The 22023-nt window shown below is 31.2% G+C and overlaps 1 protein-coding gene across 7 annotated transcripts in view; it reads left to right on the forward strand.

Moving 5' to 3' along the window:
• Positions 1–21628, forward strand: part of LOC125067796 (endophilin-A) — a 37387-nt gene extending 15759 nt beyond the window's left edge. The window contains exons 2-13 of one of the 7 annotated variants that reach the window (XM_047676574.1): positions 5783–5862; positions 12180–12248; positions 12862–13078; positions 13368–13501; positions 13875–13941; positions 14047–14097; positions 14538–14638; positions 14868–14971; positions 15100–15191; positions 17097–17189; positions 18276–18397; positions 18571–21628. In XM_047676574.1, coding sequence (XP_047532530.1) covers positions 5818–5862; positions 12180–12248; positions 12862–13078; positions 13368–13501; positions 13875–13941; positions 14047–14097; positions 14538–14638; positions 14868–14971; positions 15100–15191; positions 17097–17189; positions 18276–18397; positions 18571–18696 — 1221 coding nt within the window. In that variant the 5' untranslated portion in view covers positions 5783–5817 and the 3' untranslated portion in view covers positions 18697–21628. Of the gene's footprint in view, positions 1–1841; positions 1944–5782; positions 5863–12179; positions 12249–12861; positions 13079–13367; positions 13502–13874; positions 13942–14046; positions 14098–14537; positions 14639–14867; positions 14972–15099; positions 15375–17096; positions 17190–18275; positions 18398–18570 lie in introns of those variants that run through there. The other 6 variants (XM_047676575.1, XM_047676571.1, XM_047676570.1 and 3 more) reach the window with 6 other exon arrangements.
• Positions 21629–22023: the final 395 nt, after the last annotated feature.

Genomic DNA, 22023 nt, shown 5'->3' on the forward strand with positions numbered 1-22023 from the left:
TCTATTTCGAAAATAAGGTTACGTTTAATTATTTATAAAAAAATAGTAATATATATTTATTTCTATAAAACAGATTATTTATTTTAAAACTAAAATTGGAATGATAAAAGATAAGAACATACAATAAAATTATTCGAAATACAAGGTTATTCTTCTAGAAAGTTCGTATAAAGCTCTTAGCTTGTATATCGCATACAAAAGAAATACCTCTATTTAATATTACTTCTTGACGAGGTTACGTAGACGAGTTCAAGTTGACTTGAAGTTGACTATTGTGGTAAATCGAGAAATGTAAGATCGATCGATTTTATTACTTGCTAATTTGCCTTTAATTCATTTTTCATTAGTCTTTGGTGGCTCATTGCTAGACAAAGCCTCCCCTAATTAACATTACTCTGACCGGTCTTGTGTCCTCCGAATCCAACGTCAATCCGTGATCATCCTTTGCTCCATTTTCCTAGTCATTGTCATCATGCGAGAATTTTTCTTCTTAATCGGATTAACAGAAAGAACGATGTGACCTGTACATCACCACTTCAGCATACTAACTACGTCGGTTATATTCAGTAGTCCACGGATTTTACCCATATAAACCGCGACACAAATTACCGAGCATTGCTCTTTTCATATCACGCTAAGCTACATTAACCTCGCGAATAAAGCCGATGGTAAAGACACATCATTTTCTATCGGCAAGATAATATGAAGATAGCCGAATTGGATAATAGTTTCACTTTTTACAGCTCTAGCGACTTTTTATAAAATAACATTTAGTGGTATTCAATAAAATATGAGTAAAAATACGCTTCATTGATGAACATGAGTTTATTGGGTAAAGATTGGAAAGCCTGCCTAATTTTAATACCTCGTAGTCCGACTTTTCCCCGTGAGACCGGCTACCAAGGTACGTACAGGATGACGTTAGCAGGTGTGACCGTTGCCTTGAATGATGCCTGTGATGAATGACTATCGCAACGTCACGAATTGAACGGCAGTTGGAAAATATTCCAGGATGCCGGTGATCTTGTACTTCGGACTTAGAACCTTTCGTTAACACAAATTTATTGACACATATAAACTAGCTTTTCTCTGCGGCTCAGCCTACGAGTAAACGTGACCCACATATTAAAGCCAACAATATATATGTACATACATTTTGATGGAATATCACTTCAGAATTATCCAAAGGCAATCGAGCGCAGCGTGGGCGAGTAGTACCCACATTTTAATGTAATTTTGGAATTAAAGCACATAGTTTTAAAAAGCGTAATTGTCTGCCATTTAAATTTTACAGACCGTCATGCAAACATGGTATTATGACCGTTTAACGCGTATATTTTATTAAATAGTTTTAATTCATGATATAGTCAGGCAGTTCTATTTATGATACTAATTGTTTCAAAAACGGTAATACTAATACCAGTAGTTTTTATATATTGATCGCCTGTGTTAGTTAAACACTTGATATTGATAATGATATTGAAAATTGAACAAATTATTTTAAATTTCATTTCAAATAAAGATACTTGAAAGAAACAGGCGCAGGTATCTAATCTGAGCCTTTTCTTCATTGATATCATGTTATATATTAATTGTAAGTGTTCTAATTACAAAAAAAATCGATACTAGCTTTTATTCAAGATATGTTTAATGTGTTTAAACAACTAAGTAATCGGTCTTTGTAGTAAAAAAAAATTGGAAAATAATGACCGTCGATTTGGCACAGTTTAAAGTAAAATATAGGTAAGTTATTTGGAAATAGAATTGTGGATTGATATCGGTCCATGTAGTGAGGGGGCGGTGTTGCGCGCGCACTTGCATGACACTAAGACCGCCTCAGTCGCCTCCACGCTACGAGCTACGTGGACCGCTACGCTCTCGTAGCACTAATATTTTAACTCCCTCAGCGTCAGTCTATAGTGACAAAAGAAGATTAGAGCAAGGTATGGTTTATTTAAAAACATTAAGATTATATTATTGCTACATCATATATTTCTTGTTTGTTTTACAATTGTTGAGAGTTTTCTTTATTAATAACCTTATAACTGTCACAGTATGAGTGCTTATAATCCCTTTGACATATACATTATTAACCGTAGATACAGATGTAATACTGAATATGTACAAAACGAACAATTAAAATTTGTAACCACGGATTTCTTTGTATAAGCGTAACAAATAAAATTATTAATAAAAATATATCTCAGAATTTAGTTTACAATGTCACGAATATGTACATATAACGTTGTAACGGCGCCATATTTAGTGTTATTAGGAGAGTCAATTACGTTCTGAATTCAATTTCAGAGATTATTTTAGAACGACGGAGACGAGAGCACTATGCGCATCGTTGAATAGTTATTGACATTTTAAGTGCTACTAAAATATCTATCTATAGACCTTACCTCGATATGAAAATGTTAATGGATACGTTGAGAGTAATTCTTACCCTCAACATTATTTTGTGTGTAAATTTGTATAATATATACTGGAGTTTTTTACAACTTAATTGAATAATAAGAAAGTATTATATAAGATACTGCTCTCGTTTAAATATTACGACATATTTTATTGATTTAATCTGCTAAGAGTGCATTGTCTCGAGCTTGCGAGGATGTAGAAACTAGTTTGTTTGAAACCTTCTCTTTTGTTATTTTCTTTTTCAAGTTTCATTTCGCAGTTTATTGTAGTTTTATTTTATTTTTTAATATATATTTTTTAGTACTTGAATTTCTTTTCGCTTCGTTCGTTTCTCAATTAGGTAGTATATATTATAACAAAGATGATGAATATGCATTTATATAAGATATTTGAATTGTTAAAAATGATATTTAGTAAAGAAAATTGTGTGTTTTCTGAAAAGTTTAACATTTTAAATAACAATAAAAAAGTAGCTGACATTTGAAAAAAGGCTTTATTTCATCGTTTTTCATGTGACATATTTTTTGTTTTTAATTATCATTCTATTAATGATGAGCGTATCTTCGCAATCTACGCTCTATGAATAATAATTCTGACATTGTATATGTTCAATTTGTCTTAATAAGGTCAAATTATGTCCTCGATACATTGAAGTTCTCGCGCACTATACAATGTAATGTATTGTTTCAACGGTCATTGTGGTGTTCCACGGCATAATTTTCAAATAATTTAAGATAAATTAAAGCGATAGACTAATCATAAAATCATTACACTAGACTACAATATAATTGATATTTTTAGATATTGGCAACTTTGATAGGTAGTTTGTAAATTTATCACAAAAAACAATGTGAAAAACACGTATTTTAAATTTAGTTCTTTCCGGAAGAAGTGAAAATAAATGTCCCAGTTTACAGATTTTAGGCCGTCTTTATTATTTCCTCCATAAACATTTACTGTGAAGGTAATTTCGTGTTCTAATTGCTGCCTTTGGTATAACAGATATCAGTATTAATTGCCTCAAAGGGCACGCGGTCGCATCAGTCAACACGTTCTAAACAGAATTAATTATCTGTGAAGACTGTTTTGTTTTAAATTACATCAGAGAAGTAGAAGAAAATAACTATGTTTTTTGTGAAGAGATAAAATAATGGCACAATTAATAATAGCTGATATGGCTACTATATGTGAATTTAAATCGAAGATTGTGGGTGTAAATCTGATCAAGCGCCACTGAATTTCACACGTGGTTAATTTGTGTTTATATTAATTTCATGCTTGGCGATAAAAATAACTCAAAAAAGAAACCTGTATATAAAGAAATCGTCGTAGACAAACCTTGAGAGAGGTCGTTTTAAATGTTCTATGTGTGCACTGTCTAATAATATTGGTAATTTTATTAGTCCGCGCTGAGTACTGTGATTAGACTTTTTCCGACCCAACTATTGAGAACGAATAACTTTTACCAGGAATCACGTTTAATATTTATTTTGCTGAAAGCGTTTTTTATATTGTATTGCTTTGCAAGTGAATTTATCGTAGGAGTAACCGCCCACAGTGCTGGGTACTGAATCTGTATGTGGGTTGTATATGGGTTACTACTATATGTCATTTGCAAAGGTCAATATATTTGTTAATCTGTAAAAGACAAACTGTTACGATTTAAACACTAAACAATTAATAAAAATTCATAAAATTATTATTAATTCATTCTCAGGGAATAGGTACATTGCATATACATATATACCTACAAATTATTTACAAGGTTCCGACTCCCAGTGGTCTTGACCGATAACGCCAGTTAAAGTGGCATTAAGCCATTGAAGCGTCAATTCACAAACGTTATTGTTGACCCGACACTATTACATAATGTTACTTACATCTGCGTATCGATCCGCCCGCATGGCTCGCTGCCAATAACAAACTAGTCTACGCTCTGCTGTTCTAGAAGTTAAATTTTGCAAGTGTATACAATATATATGTCTTATATAGCATGTGAATCTTATCCTCGCTCTTGTACTCGGCATCTATCCTATATCGTTTTAAGGTCATTAGTGCGGTCCTTTCTGTTGTGCTATCCAATTTCAGTGAAAGGGTAGATAAGTCTGCGATATCTTATTTAGGAAGTGTTTGGAATCGTTTTTGTATTATTATATTTTTATTTGAGTCATTTATTATGCATTACCTATAACTTAAAAAAAAGTAAAAAATCAAAATGTATCAACTACAAGTTTTGATTGTTCTAATATATTTACTACACTAAAAATTCCATGGCTCTTCAATCTATGATTACCAAGTCGCGTAGAGTTTATGCGAGTTACTGTTTTACCATCAAAATAGTTTAAATAGTGAACGCAAAGTAATATTTGAGCGCTTAGTCGAGATTACTACCTTTAATGAGAAAAATATTTTAAGCTTGCTGGTTCAAGCATGAAACGATGATTTTTAAAAAGATGTATTAATAGAAATTTCTATATATTATTTCAATCATATTTTTACTTTTCATATGGATGTTATTATAATGATTAAAATTAGTTTTCGGGAGTACATATTTCGAAAAATATCTTTGTTAAAATTTAGGTCACCAGAATTAACTCAATTTTGATTCGAAAATTTCTTCGTTGCTCGTATATATCAAAGCAAATGAAGATGTCATTTATATGCCAACATTATTAGATATATTATTTTGAAGCAATTTTCGTATCATGAATACTTCATGTGTTTTTCGTACGCTTAAAATTAAAGGTGTTTTATTCCTATCATCAAGAAATTTATCGTTATAATTCAAAATCAGGTTTATAAATATTATCCTTTTAACAAACGATATGGCAAATGTATTATTTAATACTTACTTAGCAATAAATCGTCTGGCGGTTTTATGTAAATATTTATCAATAGAAAATAATTACGGTCGAATCTTTTACTATAGTTTAATATCCTAACTCTCTGCACATTTATTGAGAATTAATAATTAATTTATTACATGAATGAATGAATATGGGCTCGAAATACCAATGTCGCACTCCTTAATAGTGGTTCTTAAGAAAAGGATGCTGTACTTTTTTTTACACTGCCGTAGTGCTTTTAACTTAATATATATATAGAGCATAATTTCTTCATTCACATAATGTATGAGTACAAAACGAATAAAGCGTGGTCTAAATACAACAAGCATCAGTATCCACATTCCTCGATCTACGAGTATTCACAATTGGCCCATTTCGAATATATTTTCTTCTTTATAATATTTTATTATTTTTATATTTTATCGGATCAGATCAGAGGAAATTATTTTTTAAATTGATATCGTTATATTAATTATTTTTAATGTTGTTTTATTTATAATACAATTCTTTTTCAGATTTTAAACGAACACATTGATTGGAAGAGGCAATCATGGCATTCGCTGGACTCAAGAAACAAATCAACAAAGCTAATCAGGTACCTTTTTAAAGACAATATTTAACTTTTCAGAGGCGCCGCTGTTTGGCGATATTAAAACGTAATATCCGTGTAAAAACGGCTAAGATGATTATACTTTCCTTTGAAATTGGCAAAACTTCGCCGTTGATAGGCTACAAGTGCAAGTAGGTCATTATCGAAGTTTCATATCGACATTCTGCCGTTTGCTGTTTTTTTATAGTATTTTTAGTCTTTGTAACAAAAATAGAATTCATGTTTATCTAAGCTGAGATAAAATAATTAATCTGTTTATATGGTGAAATTGACTTATTCTATTGTAATTAGAAATAAAGATACAGCACACTATTCAAATTAACTTTTAATTTAATTCTGAGCTTATTTAATTAGTTGGCTGGTTAAAGGCTGTATGGGCCATCTAATGGTAAGTTGTCACCACCGTCCATAGACATTGGCGCTGTAAGAAATGTTAACTGTTTCTCACAATGCCAATGCGTGCCACCAATCTTGGTAGCTAAGATGTTATATCTATTGTAACTAGTTACATTAGCTTACTACCAGTCAGTCTCAACGAAGAGTCTATCTGAAGTATAGTATACAAACGTATTCGCAGGCTCTATTGCTTCTTTGTCACAGTCCGATGACAACCCAACACAACCTAAAAGACGTGTAGCGCAAAGACAACTGCTTTACCTACTTTCCGGGTAATAGGAGCGTCGAACTGCTATTTTAAAACTTGACCAATAAAAGTCAATAGATATTCTAATCCGGGGTTTAACCCACAAGCCAGGAATCTGTATGTTTATAAAATAAACACTATACATAATAAAACAAATCAGTATAAAATACAAATATATAATAGGTAAACTTTGTATTTTGGTTGTTACGGTTAAGCTGTTATTATTTTATTGTTTTATTAATTGCTCCACCTCTAGGAATTATGTTACCTACTAATTTACTAATTTAGAAGCTATTTTGTTTTACACGTTATTTGATATTTGCTTTGTTCTAGCTTAATTGTTTATTGTAAGAATATTCAATTTATTTTTAGATGTAACACAAACCATTAATTTTTTTACGCTTAATGACGCTCATAAGTTTATAAACAATTCGTATTAAAAACAGACATGTAATAAATCTTATAATATGTATTAGTAAAATACGAAGCCAATCAAAAGTGGGAGCCGTAAGCGAAGTTTTTTGTTTTAATAACGAAATGGTTGTTCGCGATCCATTAAAGATAATGGCGATATTGTCCCGATTCAGCAGTCATAATTTCGGTGGCTCTCTCGTTACCGTATTGATGTCGAAGCTCGTTCACAAATACATGTGTACTTTAATTTTTTTTTTACTTGTATGATGTAATCGAACGCCAGTACAAGACACTGTTTTTAATTTTAGTAGAACTATATGCATATAGGCGTAAAATAAAAAGAGATTATGAGCTGTATCAGCTTTAAGCTTACGTTACAAGATTTACAATTTTCAAATCGAATCTAGGAGTTATTCGTTTGTGTATTATTTATTTGCAAGATTGTTGAAAGAAACTTAGAGAAAAATTTTAACTAAAATTTTTTGACTAAGTTACGATTATCGAAACGTTAAAAAGACGACGCGCGGTAAGTAGAGTGAGTGACTCCCGTGCTTATGATTCGTCTTAGTGTGCGTGTGACGACTAAGAGTAAAGTCAGCAAGAATACAAATTAGATTAGATTTCTTAAGCTTACTTTATTACAAAATATATTAATTTTACGTAGAGAAGCGCACCTTCGCGAGTGAATAGGACTATTATATGAGTTTTTTGTGTAAATAGTTTTACCACATAATTAAGATGGATTTCTGTCAATCGTTTAAGTTTTAACGTTATTTTATCTATATATTATAGAACACTGACCACAACTCGCGTTTTATTCCAGATACATATTAGTGCTACGTAAAAACGTAGCTCTAGATGGCTACATTTTGTGTAGTGACTACTACAGCAGCCTTATATAAATCATATTTGTAGGAATTCAAATAAATACACGTGGAACTAAATATGTTTATACTGTTCGATATATTCTTAAAATACACGCAAAATATTTAACGTTACATGTGTCATTTTTTTGTTTTAAAAATATTCCGTTCGTGTTCTTAAGAGTACATACGAATATGTCTCGTATGTCGTACGTGATTGATGGTTCAATAATGAGGCAACTCGCTACGCTACGCCCTCAGGGCTTATACTACTATTGCGGTACTGATATGTAGGACTTTATTAATGAGAATGATATTTTGATAAATCATAAACATGATTGATGACAATGACAACTGAACAAATAATTATCAGGTGTTCTAAAAATATATTATAATTATTATATTAGTATTAATTATTATTTTATGGAATAATATTGTTATATATTTTAAACGAACGCCAAGAACAAATTATCTTTTATTTTAACAGTAGTAAAGTCTGTCCTGTATTTTAAATAACTACTAAGGGCGAATTATTACGTAACTTCATCTCCTGATTTAGCTTTATTCATGCGATTTGTATACGATTGTAACTCGTTATTCTCATTTCATGAGCTGCTTTCAGTGTTGCATAATTTCCTGAATCTGAACGTGATCAGTTAAATAATGTTACAAGGTTCAAATCATAGCGTGGGGGATGAAAACCGACGCGACCGTGACCCACAGCCCCACCGTGTCCTATATTTTCGATTTGCCCCAATTATAACGGCCTTCGTGGCAACTCGCTACAGAGTCCTGTGACAATGTGCGTGGATTATTAACGCATGAAGAACCTTATTCGAAATTATTACAGACTATATATTCTTTGTATTTTGTATACAATTGTTTTCAAACATACATATGTATACGTACTAAAATTAATTATTTTGAAATTATTGACTTTCTCTTCGCTAGATTGTCGTTACGTCATCGTTCCATTGAGCAATTGACATAATGACATGACAAATTAAATTGATACAAAGTATCAAATTACCGTCGAGGTCTTTAAATCTTATTCTATTGATTATAATTTAGTAATTTCTATATACATGTATAGAAATAACATGCTGTCAATCGGTGCTTTCGAAGCATCTTAGGTACTACTTTTGCCACATTTTTTTTTTGATATGCAATAAAAATGTTTTGCGCTAATAATATCAATATTTTTAAAATGTTAGGAAATAATATAATAAAAATGATGAATTGTAAATTTACAAATTAGACTTTTCGAATTAGAGATTTTATTTAATTGTCAATATAATTGATTCATTCTATTTTATTACGACATATGTAAAACCAAGTGCTTTAAATGAATTCGTACAATATTTGTATTTTTTCTCGTTTAATTAAAGATTTAGAAAAATATCGTAACTAATATTTTCTTTTACAAAATATGGCATTAAAAATGATAGGGTTTTTTTTTTCTAAATTTCAATATTGAAATGGCAATACTAATTGGAAGTATTCAAGCGGCAGAGCATTGCGGTGCAGTTTAAATCTCCTATAGGTGGAAGTTTTCGCCCAACTCGGTCAAGGTTAGACCCCGACCAGAGCTTTTGTATTCGACCGAGAGATCCGATAATTCACCCCTTTTGTATGAAATATTGCTTGCTTTAAATGCACAAAGCGATTATTTTATTGAAATAAAAAAAAGGTTATATACGTTTGCTTCACTCGATATTTTCTTTATGATAACAAAAGCTAATAAATACGGCTTGAAAAAAGAATTTTGACATTTTAGGGTATAAAAATTTAAAAATATTGTTTCTAGGGCTGAGCTACCCGTTACGAGATACGTATTTGACCTACTTCCGTGGCTAATTGATAAGTGCGTTTATAAAGTTATATAGTGCCTAGAATGTGCCCAATCCTGTATTATGATGAATCAATTCGGTAAAGGAAATTTATAAATTTATTGTAATAAATAATTGTTTAAAAAAACAACTCATTAACCTTAAGGAAAGCGGGAGTGCCTTGGAAACCGAGTAAAGGTTTGGTTCACTTGTACTTTTGCACTACTGACATATTTCTGAACTATAGTTATAACATCTCATGCGCAAGCTACTATTCGAACTTTGCTGATGTAGACAAAATTCTATCAAGACGTTATTTATGAATATTATAAGAAGTACAGTAATTAATTAAATTTTTTATTTGTATAAAATCAAGGCCTTAATTATTATAAGAATTTAAAAGTATATTTTTTGTACATTTGTAACTTACAACCATTATAGGAAATTAATTAATCTATTGTGTCTCTTTCAATCCGATTTACAATCGTATTTTGTTATATAGACGCGATTAAAGAAATTATACTATCAATTTCGACTTCCTATCGTCTTTGAATTCTATTTTTGTTGGTGTGTATTATATGATTTCCACAATTACCTTTAAAAAGGTCGATGACCTCCATGTTTGTGGGTATTTGAGACACGAGCAGGAATTGAGTGAACGTTGGGCTAATTAAATTCCGACTGTTATATTTTTTATAATGATTAAAAGGCAAAATTGTATGTAATACATAACCCACATTGTTTTCGTTAAACCAGTTTCGCACAACACATTTTAATTCACGACCTTCGAACGACTTTTTTTTTTAATAACAAAACTCTTTTATATATGTAGATCACAGTAGTTAGTAACTATTACTAAATTTAAAAAGACATGAAAAACAATTAAAGTTTGGATTATTTTCATTTATTTGTAACAATATAATATAAAAAAAAGAAATTCTGACAATCGAAAATTACGAAGGTATAAATAGATTAAATATTGAATATAACGTGAATGAATTCAGAAAGACCTATTAATAATCGTTCTAAAAATAAAAGTACATATTGTGATAAAACCTTAACAAATCCTTTTCATAAAATGAAAATAATTACTTTATATTACAATTTTAAACCAGACATTTGAAGACTGGCCCGAGGCGCTAGTGAAGCGCTGAATTATGTAACTTACTTGATCGGATTAAATGTCTGCTTTTATGCCTATATTTAGATGGCTTTTATATCTGTATTTGATTTGAAACTTATGTAATTATAACTTTTGTGTCAGTTTTAATAAATCCGACAAAAATCAGTGACAGTCCGATAACGTTATATCAATGTACTGGTATCACATAACAGCAAATGTTAACGTTACGTTATTATATTTTTTTATTGAATATAATTACGTTTTGTCATATGATACGTTACAAGCGCCGCTGATCGGCTCACGGTTATATTATAATTTCGTATTTTCAACAATAAATACATTTCTAATGACATTTTCTCTTACGTATTCAATAATCATGATGAGATCGGCAATTGACAAATGAAATGAACGGTTGTTTATATTTTATAAAGTTCATATTGCGATGAAACTGTTATAAAATTATTACACAGATATACTACGCGTTGACAACCGACTTCAATCTTCGTATTTAAGCTCTAGTCTAATAACAAGGGATATAGCATCTTAGATCCTTTGGTTGACGGTACATTGACGTCGTAACAAGTGTTTATATTTCTTACGATGCCGATGTTTATGACGATTGGCCACCATTTATCAGAAAGCAATTTGCTTGGCTGGTTTTCTCAAAATAAAATTAAAACAATCCATTATCTTTTTCATTTCGATTGAATTTGTTTGTTAATTATCGATGTTATTTATGTAGAAATCGTTTTACATACGAAATAAGAAATCTCTTCTCATTGTATCGTTTCTTTTGAATATTTATAACGTGGTTTCACCATTAAGTAACATTACTTTACGGTTAGTTGTAAAATGATTTGTATTGTACAAACAAAGCATATAAACCTCTATATCCTTATGCTTTATAAATATAGCCATATTTTTATATTTGTTATTTTAACGTTAACCTTCTTTAATTAAATTTAAAAATATAAAACTACATTTTGAGGTCTTAAAAATAATTTTACGTACGATGCTTTGGACACGCAAACGAACACACGTATGCTCAATAGCTATAAATATTTGTCCGAATTTTGCAGCTTAAGCATTACATAAGATTATTTTCATCTCATGCTTAATTTCCAATTAATTTTACCGTCCACACAATATATTACTATAATCTTTATGGTAACTAAAATTGCTTTTAAAACTATTTCGATTTTATGATGCATAATCATTTAACACAGTTCATATACGTGTCTCGTGTACAATATAAATGGCGTTTATTCGTACAAAAAGTACTCACGCTAGAAACTCATTAAATATAGTTCTGTGTAATTTTTTTAATGTCATTTAGAAATAGTGTTGACCGAAAAAATATAACCTGCTTAGAAACGTTTTAGATGTGATAAAGTGATTATAAATTTTACGCTTTAACATTTTTTTTACAGTATGTCACAGAAAAAATGGGCGGTGCCGAGGGCACAAAGCTTGATCTGGATTTTGTGGAGATGGAAAGAGTAAGTAATAAAAATACATATTATATAACTAGTTTCCGCCCGCTGACAACTTGTGTGCAAAATTTCATGACGTCCGGTTAAGTAGTTAATCGATAAAAGTGAAAACAAACAAACTCATTTTCGCTTAACTGAATGGATAAAGGAAATCATTTAATCTGCCATTTAGCGTCTCAGAAATCATTACAAGATTGATATTAATCTATAATATAAAAATTCGTTTAACTAGAAATTAACGTTTTTTTTTTTTTTATCGTACACATCACTATGTGTCAATGACCTATTCATACAAATGTAATGAAATATACGATTACTGAGGGAATTAATTTAAAATGGCAATGATTACCTCGATGTTATTGAAATAGATTTATGATGCATTATCCCTTTATCGCATATAATGTAATTGAATAGGCGTCTGGTATCTCAGCGGTGTCCGCATTGCGGTTGGCACAGCCGCTATTCTTATATATTTTCTTACCGTGCCAAATTGATACCATACAATAATACTTCACACGTTTAAAAAAGAAAACGTAGATTTTTTTATGATTTTTTTTAATGAATACATCACTACATAAGTATGCTTTCTCAAATTTCAACATATATATTATCTCATCAGAAAACAGACGTTACGTGTGAGCTGGTTGAAGAGTTACAAACGAAAACAAAAGAATTTCTACAACCGAATCCAACTGCACGTGCAAAGATGGCGGCCGTGAAGGGAATCAGTAAATTAAGTGGTCAGGCTAAAAGTAACACTTATCCGCAACCCGAAGGCGTGCTCGGTGATTGCATGCTGCTCTATGGAAAGAAGCTTGGAGAAGATTCTGTGTTCGGTATGTATCCAATATAATAATAAAACAATTGTCAGATTTTGAAACAAAATAATATAAAAGTTAGCCAATGATAAGAATAAACTAAATTGTAAAAGTCTATTTCACCTGAAGATATTCATACAAACCTGTCTAAATTTAATTTTAAGCTGAATAATCGTATTCAGTTGCATTATTAGTCTTTGAAAAAGTCAATATTTCAATCTGAATCACTGAATGAATATATGAATGGTGTGATAGATAGATATACAAACACACAATTGTAATGTTCTTTTATTTTAATTCTGTGCAGCACAATGTTTGATCGAGATGGGGGAGGCACTGAAGCAAATGGCCGACGTTAAATACTCGCTGGACGATAACATCAAGCAAAGCTTCCTCGAGCCTCTTCACCATTTGCAGACCAAAGATCTCAAAGAAGTTATGGTGAGAAAACTTAAACAATAATTAAATAACTGATCAATAATGCAACCGCCCTTGATTGTCCTATTTCTGGGCAAAGGTCTCCTCTCATCGTAAGGAGAAGGGTTTTAAGTTCATTAGAGAAAAAAAAAAAAAAAAAAGGACAAAACCATAAATGTATGTTAATCATAAAAATAAACGTATAGTTCAATTCGTGTAATATACTTAACAATGATACCTTTCATTTAAAATGGCAACTCCCGTTCAGCAATACAGTTTTTCCTCTTTATTTATGTTTAAAATATTTAGAAGGATTTTCTATAATCTAACCTTTATACATAGTATAATACGTGTAAAAATTAATTGGATATATTATCAGCTTATGAAATTATTTCAGCATCACCGAAAGAAATTACAGGGACGTAGGCTGGACTTCGACTGCAAGCGACGTAGACAAGCGAAAGGTAATTATATCAATTTATTTTCCCCGAATCGAATGTTATTTGTAAAATATTTTATTATGATTTTTCTTTCATTTCGTATTGTTAATTTATTTTGTAAATATTAAGGCATCCTTAAAGGCCCTTACATGAGTCCAAGCCATGGTTCTCCAAGACACGGTATGTTAGACTGGATTTTAGGCTAAAGCTAAATAGAGCACTTTATTTATAATCAATAAAACTTTATTAAAAAATAAGGCTAGAAACACACCAACGGTAGTAAAAGTATGAAAAATAATATTAAAACACGAATATGATGTTATAAGAATAAAAGTGCTAGATAAATTTCGTACCGCTAGTCTGTGTTAATAGTTATTCAATATAATCTTTATTTTTTATTATAACATAAGCTCGTTTCTTACATGATCTCCTGTCACTTCTGCGACGTCCACGCAACGCTTCCTTACATCGCATAAATTCAACTTCTTTATTTCCTACGTTTGGTCTGTATTGTTTTCCTTTTTTTTTTGTTTATTTATAATTTTGTTTTTATTTTTTAATATTGTGCGCCGGTGGTTCGATTTATTATGAGGTGTCGCTATGTAACGTGCATACATCAGGCGCTCACATTCCAGACGATGAGATCAGACAGGCTGAGGAGAAGTTCGCCGAATCGTTGACCTTGGCTCAGATTGGAATGTTTAATCTTCTTGATAATGATGTAAGTGATCTCTCACAACATCTATATTTTATTTCTATTACTATAAAGCATGAAAAACTATATATGTAAGAAATATTTGAAATCTACTCTGAGAAAATGTAAATAAATCATTGCAGTTACTGTAAAAAAGGAAGCTTTTATTGTAGTCTCTTAGATGACGTATCAGTTGTAATAGAGATTATGTAAGCATGATTAAAGGAGAGAAAATTGCAATAACACAAATATATAGGTCGAGCAAGTGGCACAAGTCTCTTTCTTCGCGGAGGGCTTGCTGGAGTACCACCAGCAATGCACGGAGATTCTCAAGGGATTGGTCTCCGCCCTAATGGAGAAGTAAGATTCAATTATATAAAATATATAAAATTCTAAATTTATAAAAACAACTATCGTAATCTAATCAATAAAGACATAAATCTTCGTAATTTAAATACGCCAAGTTTAATGTATTTAAATACCAACAGGAAAGAAGAAGCCGTTAACCGCCCGAAGCTGGAGTTCGTACCCAAAACTCTCGCCGATCTCCAAATAGAGGGCATCCACGACTTGAACCATGGTAGGCGGTACGGCTCCGCGCAGAGCCTCTCTCGCGCGCGACTCCCCCCCACCTCCTCCTTGGGCGACATCCATACCACCGATCCCCTCCGCGCCTGGGAAGCTCCCAGGATAACCCCTATCGCTCCCGGTTTCAAACCACACCCGGCACCGAGGTTACAGAATGGAAGAGATCCATGGACAGGTGAATTCTATTTAATTTGCGGGTTTTGTTTTGGTTATGTTTTGTTCGTTTATGGTTTTGGATTACGGTTCGTAGCTTAGTGTGGTGGAGGATTTTAGGAAAAAATAATATCAACACTAACACGTAGAGTGGGTGAATTTGTGCAAAAGTTACTGCTCTGTTTCTGACCCGGTTGTTTTTGGTAGACACGTCATTCATAACCGGCAAACAGGTTAACAAGTAATAGTGATGATAAACGTGTATAATTATCCAAAAATACTTGTAACGTGATTGTACTCGTTTGATATTAATTAATAACCAACCAGAAAAAATCAATATAAACCGACAAACCAATGAAAGTAATCCTTTGCCAATATTTTTTCATTTATTTTCATACATACATGTTCACTGTTCACACACGGCACTGCACGATGCACTGCGGGCTTGTGTCACGAGGTCCGAATTGAAAGGGTGTGACATACTAAACGTAAAACGAAATGCTTTTATATTAATACAAAAAAATAACCGACTCCATATAATATCTTTTAATTTAAATGACCAATGTCTTAACGGAAAGTAAACTAAAAATTATTTCTAAATCGGACTGATTTAGAAATAATTTTGTTAAATTAATGACGGAGTTCTTAGGTAGGAAACATACAAAAATGCATCCAAATTGATAAACCCCTTTAAAAATATAGTTTCCACTCCACTGGTACGGAATTCATATTATAATTCTCACTAACTCTCTTCTGCTTAAGGTAATAGAGGTTTTGAAGAACAAACTTCTCAATTGGGGGGTGGTAAGTTTGTAAACAACATATACCATACATATTATTCAAAGAATGCCAAAAGGACCTCGATATAATTGAGATTTCTACGCGCAGAGTATAGTGTAGAATAGACGAAAATCAATCGATTCGATCGACATATCTTCAAACATAATTTACAATACAATTTTACACAATATACACTTTTCTCTTATTTGTCTAACACGTGATTAAATTTATTATATTTTCGCTGTTTATTTTTGCTTCTTATGAGTGACTGACTGATTTTTTTTTTTGGACCGGCGTCATTAATTCAGATATCGCATGGTGCTGCGAAATTGGCAAATTGTAACCTTAGAAGGTGCTAGTTTTGTTCCTGTACAGAATTAGGGTGTGGTCGAATCTAAAGAGATACCATAACATCTTATTTTTTTCAGAACGGACGAAAATATCAACCATTTCCTATCCCCTCCCATATCCATGTTTATTTTTATAGTCTTAAGATTTTAATGTCTAAAATTATATGCAAAAGTAAATGTAATTAAGAGGAATTGATTTAAACTTTGCATATAGTTTTATTATAAATGTTATCTACCAATTACACATTGTCAATGTTGTAATTTATATTTGGTACCTCTATTTTTAACTTTTCTTCCGTTACCCTTTTAACGAGTAGACAGTTCGGTGTTGTCTTTCTTCCTGTCAAAATAAATGTGTGTGTGTGTAGTTAATTGAATTCAACAATTTCTCACACAGTGTTATACTCTATATATACATTTTAAAGTCCAAAACTTTTCGAATTCTCAATATCGTGCGAAACATCTTACCGAGTTCTTTTAAAATGTCATCAATGAACGGTAGTCAAGGAGAAGTATTCACCAACACGAACGTCAGAGAAATGTCGAGGGTTTGAATGTGTCAGTAATATAAGAGGTGAATTGAGGCTGGGTATTTATTCGTTTGCGTCGCGGAGAAGGAGGCTCGCGCGTGGGCTCCCCGGAGCACAAGCCGCCCGGCAACCTCGAGCTGTTCCCCGCCGGCGCCAACGCGCAGCGCTCTAACAACGGTAACACCACACTCACCGCTCACCACACACCGACACACCGATACACCGATACACCGACACGCATACACACTACACTTTCACAAACGTCAGTGACCATTACACTCGTAAACTACTCTCGAACATCCTGGTTTCCATACGCCATACTGGGACTGCTATTATTTCTTTTATATACTGAACACGAACTTCTGTTCCCGTTAGCTTACTAGTAGTAATAAAGTAGGCTTCATCCTCAGCATTGAATGTTAGCGCTACGATAGAATGACAGTAATTTTATCGATATTTATAGAATTGTAATTAATTCATTGTTGAATTTTCATTCAAGATCATATAAATATGGGCTTTAGTTTTTTATAAAATAATATTTATATTATATTAATAGGTTAATGAACGTTTGCTAAAATGGACCGAGTGGATTATTACATATAATTTGGAACACGAACAAACGTGAAATATTTATTAAGTATTATTAACTATACACTTCTATTCGAATCTATTTAGAAGTTATCTAGTGTTTATTTATTTTTTTAATATATTTTTTTATTTATAGACTTATCATCATTAGCATGTTTGTACGGTCCAGTGTTTTTATCGTGTTGTATGTTAAATATTAGCATGTCGCGATGTTTAACTCAAGCTTCATCATCAGCATAGAATCATCGTTTCATCCCTATCGTTAAAATACAATTATAACGAAATTTTACAAATCTCATATTTCACCATTATATATTTTGTCCGTAGAATGTTCTAGCTATGCTTTAAGGATATGTTTGTGCGGCTTTATCATCAAACGCAGTTGGTTTCATACGGTACTATTTTTGATTCAAAATATTCACTGATTTTTGAATAAACCGATAATGGTATATTATAATTAAATTTTCTTCATTTTTACAATAAATCGTAAGGTTTTATATAATTCAGTGAATATTCAACCATTATATGAATACATAGGTATCACGACATTAAATTGACTGTGTTTACGATGATATCTTCTCGAACACGAGTCCGGATACACTGTGTAGTCGGATGGCACTAGAAGTAATCAAACGTATTGTTGCCAATGTTTATAACAATAATATGATAATATAGCATCGCCGCTGCCTTCGCCGGTGAAGTCTCCCGCGCGGACGCCGGTCGCCGCCGCGAAGGGTCCCTGCTGCACCGCGCTCTACGACTTTGAGCCGGAAAATCAAGGCGAGCTTGGATTCAAGGTAATAATATTTAAGCCATTATAGATTTTGAGTGATTTTATTTTGGACTGTAAATATTACCCAAAATTTTAGTTACCGTTTTTGATAAACATTTAGCTTATAGTCATAAGGTATTGGTTATTTTAAGGTATTTATACGTATGTAACTATATAAGTTTTAACCTCATTCTTCAGGAAAACGACGTGATCACACTGATCAACAAAGTTGACGACAACTGGTTCGAGGGCTCCGTCAACGGCAAGACGGGCTACTTCCCAATCAGCTACGTGCAGGTCACCGTACCCCTCCCAAATATGTAAACACTCTAATGGCAACACTCTTGATTTAAGATATTAAACTTGCCAGTTCTGATAAAGTATTTCTCGTTCATATCCATATTATTTATAATAATAATTTAATTATACATACGAATAAAACAGTTCATATCGGATAATCATTTGAAACATAACTTTTTTGTTTAATTTATTTATAAACTTAATATGAAGGAATGAAGATTGTTGCTAAGGAATGACATTTAAAACAATTAATATATTGTCACTATTGTTAAGATTAATTCCGTGATAACTTTCTGAATATATATTAGAAAAATGAAAGTTTCTTGTCAGATCTGGCAGTTTTAAATAAATAAGTACGACCACACACATAAAACTTAAATTATTATCTTTGCGTTAATAATAAAATTGTTTTATTTATTTAAAGTTAAAGCAATTTTATTGTATAAATGATATTAAGGCCTAAAACTGTCCTACAAATGCGTCTATACTCTATTGCATCTATGGTGCGATATTATACCAAAGAGTAATTTATATTTTTTTTTTCTTAAGACGTGTTTCGTTATAATAAGCATCTGTATGCGCTCCCTACACGTGTAATAAAAATGGCAATAGTTAACGTGTGTGGTTGGACACAATTATGTTGCAAATAATCAAATATTGTTACACCATGTCGCAGTATTACATATAGACGACTTTATTCGAATCTGTAACTGTGTCAAAAGCTCAATGTTGTAGTTATGAAATATTTTACCCCTTTACAAATATAACATAAAATATTATAATACCAAGCATCGTTTCTTAATATTATGTTTCGATCAGGTCTTCCATTTCTTTGGTACTTTTTGTGACCTATTCTATAGAAAAAATATTTTTATGAAAACCAGAACGAAATTAATAAACGAATATAACGTGTAATCTTGAAAAGGAACATTATTTTTTATTGGCGAATAATATTGCCTCATTGAGCCTATTAAATTAATTGTTGTTTTTTTTTTGTTTTTTTCTATGAATCGCAATCATGAGTTATTCGTGCATACTTTTTTTGACTTAGCTATAATTTAAAATGTTCATTCCATGTCTTCATTTTATAAATGGACGGCTTTTATATGGAAAACGAATGTTACAAGCATTAATTAGAATTATAAACATAATAAAAAATCTCTCGGTGAATTAAAATGGTATAAATTAATTATCATATTCATCTTGAATGTTGACATTTTTATCATTATTTGCATCTCGTTCCAACCTTCCAAGACAGAGAATTATTTAATAGTGATTTCACGTAAACTAGATAATTATTATGAGATTAGATTTTATAGTTATAACTGCGGGTAATAATTTATCTAAATGGAGAAATGTATACAATGTAAGGTATGTTATACACGAGACGGTGAGGAAGTTGTAAGCGTTGTTGAATCTTGCCAGATATTTGTGGCATTTTGATGTTTGATGTATTATTGGCAAAATTATAATTATACCAATATATTATAAAGTCATTGTGATAAATATAGATGTCATTGTAATCGGTGCAGCGTCCCTTATCGCATTTTTACGTTTGTATTCAATAGTTAATTTAGCATAATTTTTTAAATTAATTTCAACGTTTATAAAACTGCAATTGTATTAATTTAATTATTTCCATGTAGATATTATATGTGGCCTCTACTAAATAGTGTCGTTTAATGTATTCCATTATAAATGCATGCACTTTGGACTTTAAAAAAAAAATAACATATGTATTTAACTTTATCTTAAATATCGGTGTTGCAGTAATATTGTAATGTATTTTTCTAATAATGCCATTAGAGTCGTTTAATGATACGGACCCCGATGTATAACTCTTCAGACATACAAAAGACAATACCTAGATCTAATGTTAGTTGTATGTAAGTTCATAAATAAATTATTGTTCTATCTTCAAGTGTCTCTTTAAATGTAAGTATTTTGAGCAATTAAATTCATCGGCGTTACGAGGGAGTCATGTTTTGATGTATATTTCGCGGTGCACGGAAACTTAGCGAAGTTTATATAATATACATAAATATATATAGATATCTCACTTCTTGAACATACAATCTCTGCTCAGGAAGTCGAACTTCGTCCTTCTTATATTGGCTAATCTATTAAACGTTACAATTTGTTTATATTATAATAAGACTTAAAATAATTTAAATGGTTGAAATGTGAAATTGTAAAATCGTTACAATATGTAATTATAGCTACACATATATTTATCGAGCGTTGCTTTTTTATACGGGGAGATTCGTTGGAGCCAGTGAGTAGTAGTCACATATTACTGCAACGCGGCGGCGGATTGGGGCACGGGACTTCGGCTGTAGTCACCTTCACTTTGGTTTGTTAGTGTTGCCAGAAAGAAACGTACTAACGGTCATCCATCGAAAATTAATAGGCTTGTTAAATAAAACATTTTTTATCATCTAGGAAATCGAGCAGGATACGCTAACGTATTAATTCTGCATTTTATATTTAACATAGTATTATCAATAATACAATTGTATGCATTTTATTTCCAGTTTAATTTAGTTTTATTTATTTAATTCTTTTTTTATAGTCAAATGTTGAATTAGTTACAATTGCGGCCTGGTTTAACACCTGCCCTGTCTTAGTCTGCTAGTTCCGCCATTTTAATAATGAAATTGTTATTTTATGTATTAACTATTATGTGCATTAAATATTAATATTTAATAAATGTACAAGTAGAAAAAATATTAAGATTTCATGAAAACGGCACCCGCTTCAAAGTATATAACTGTTGGCGCGAGTAATTTGGTGTGATGTAATTATCAGGTAAATGTATTCTTGTTCATGTTACTGTAATTTTAATACATATAATACCTACTGTAATTTCATAGATAAATTGACAATTTTAATGTGTGACATTCATTTGTATTTCTCCTGAACTTATTGCTCGTTTCGCCTCCTAAATAAAATGTTACAATTACACTTGTGTTTCATTTATACATACATATATACTAATGACTAAATTTTATTGCTTAAATAATTACAAGATTTGTCAGAATTTAAACTATAGTTACATGTTATAATTAAGTATAAAAGTGAACATATTGAGTCGTTTCAAAAATGCTTATAGAAAATTTGTGATGATTAATGTGATTGTTACAGATGACAAATCTTTACACTTGGCCTTGTTCATTAATAATTAACATAAAAAGTACATTATCATACAATTACTTTTCTACAAACCACTATGTTATAAAAATATTACCTATTTATTTTCAAATATGTTACTATTCAAATAATAACAATTCCGTAATATAAAATATTTTTTCTAACAACGATTAAAAACCGAGTTCACGAATTTTTCTAAAT

Source organism: Vanessa atalanta, chromosome 12 (genome assembly GCF_905147765.1).
Source record: "Vanessa atalanta chromosome 12, ilVanAtal1.2, whole genome shotgun sequence".
Classification (NCBI taxonomy): Eukaryota; Metazoa; Arthropoda; class Insecta; order Lepidoptera; family Nymphalidae; genus Vanessa; species Vanessa atalanta.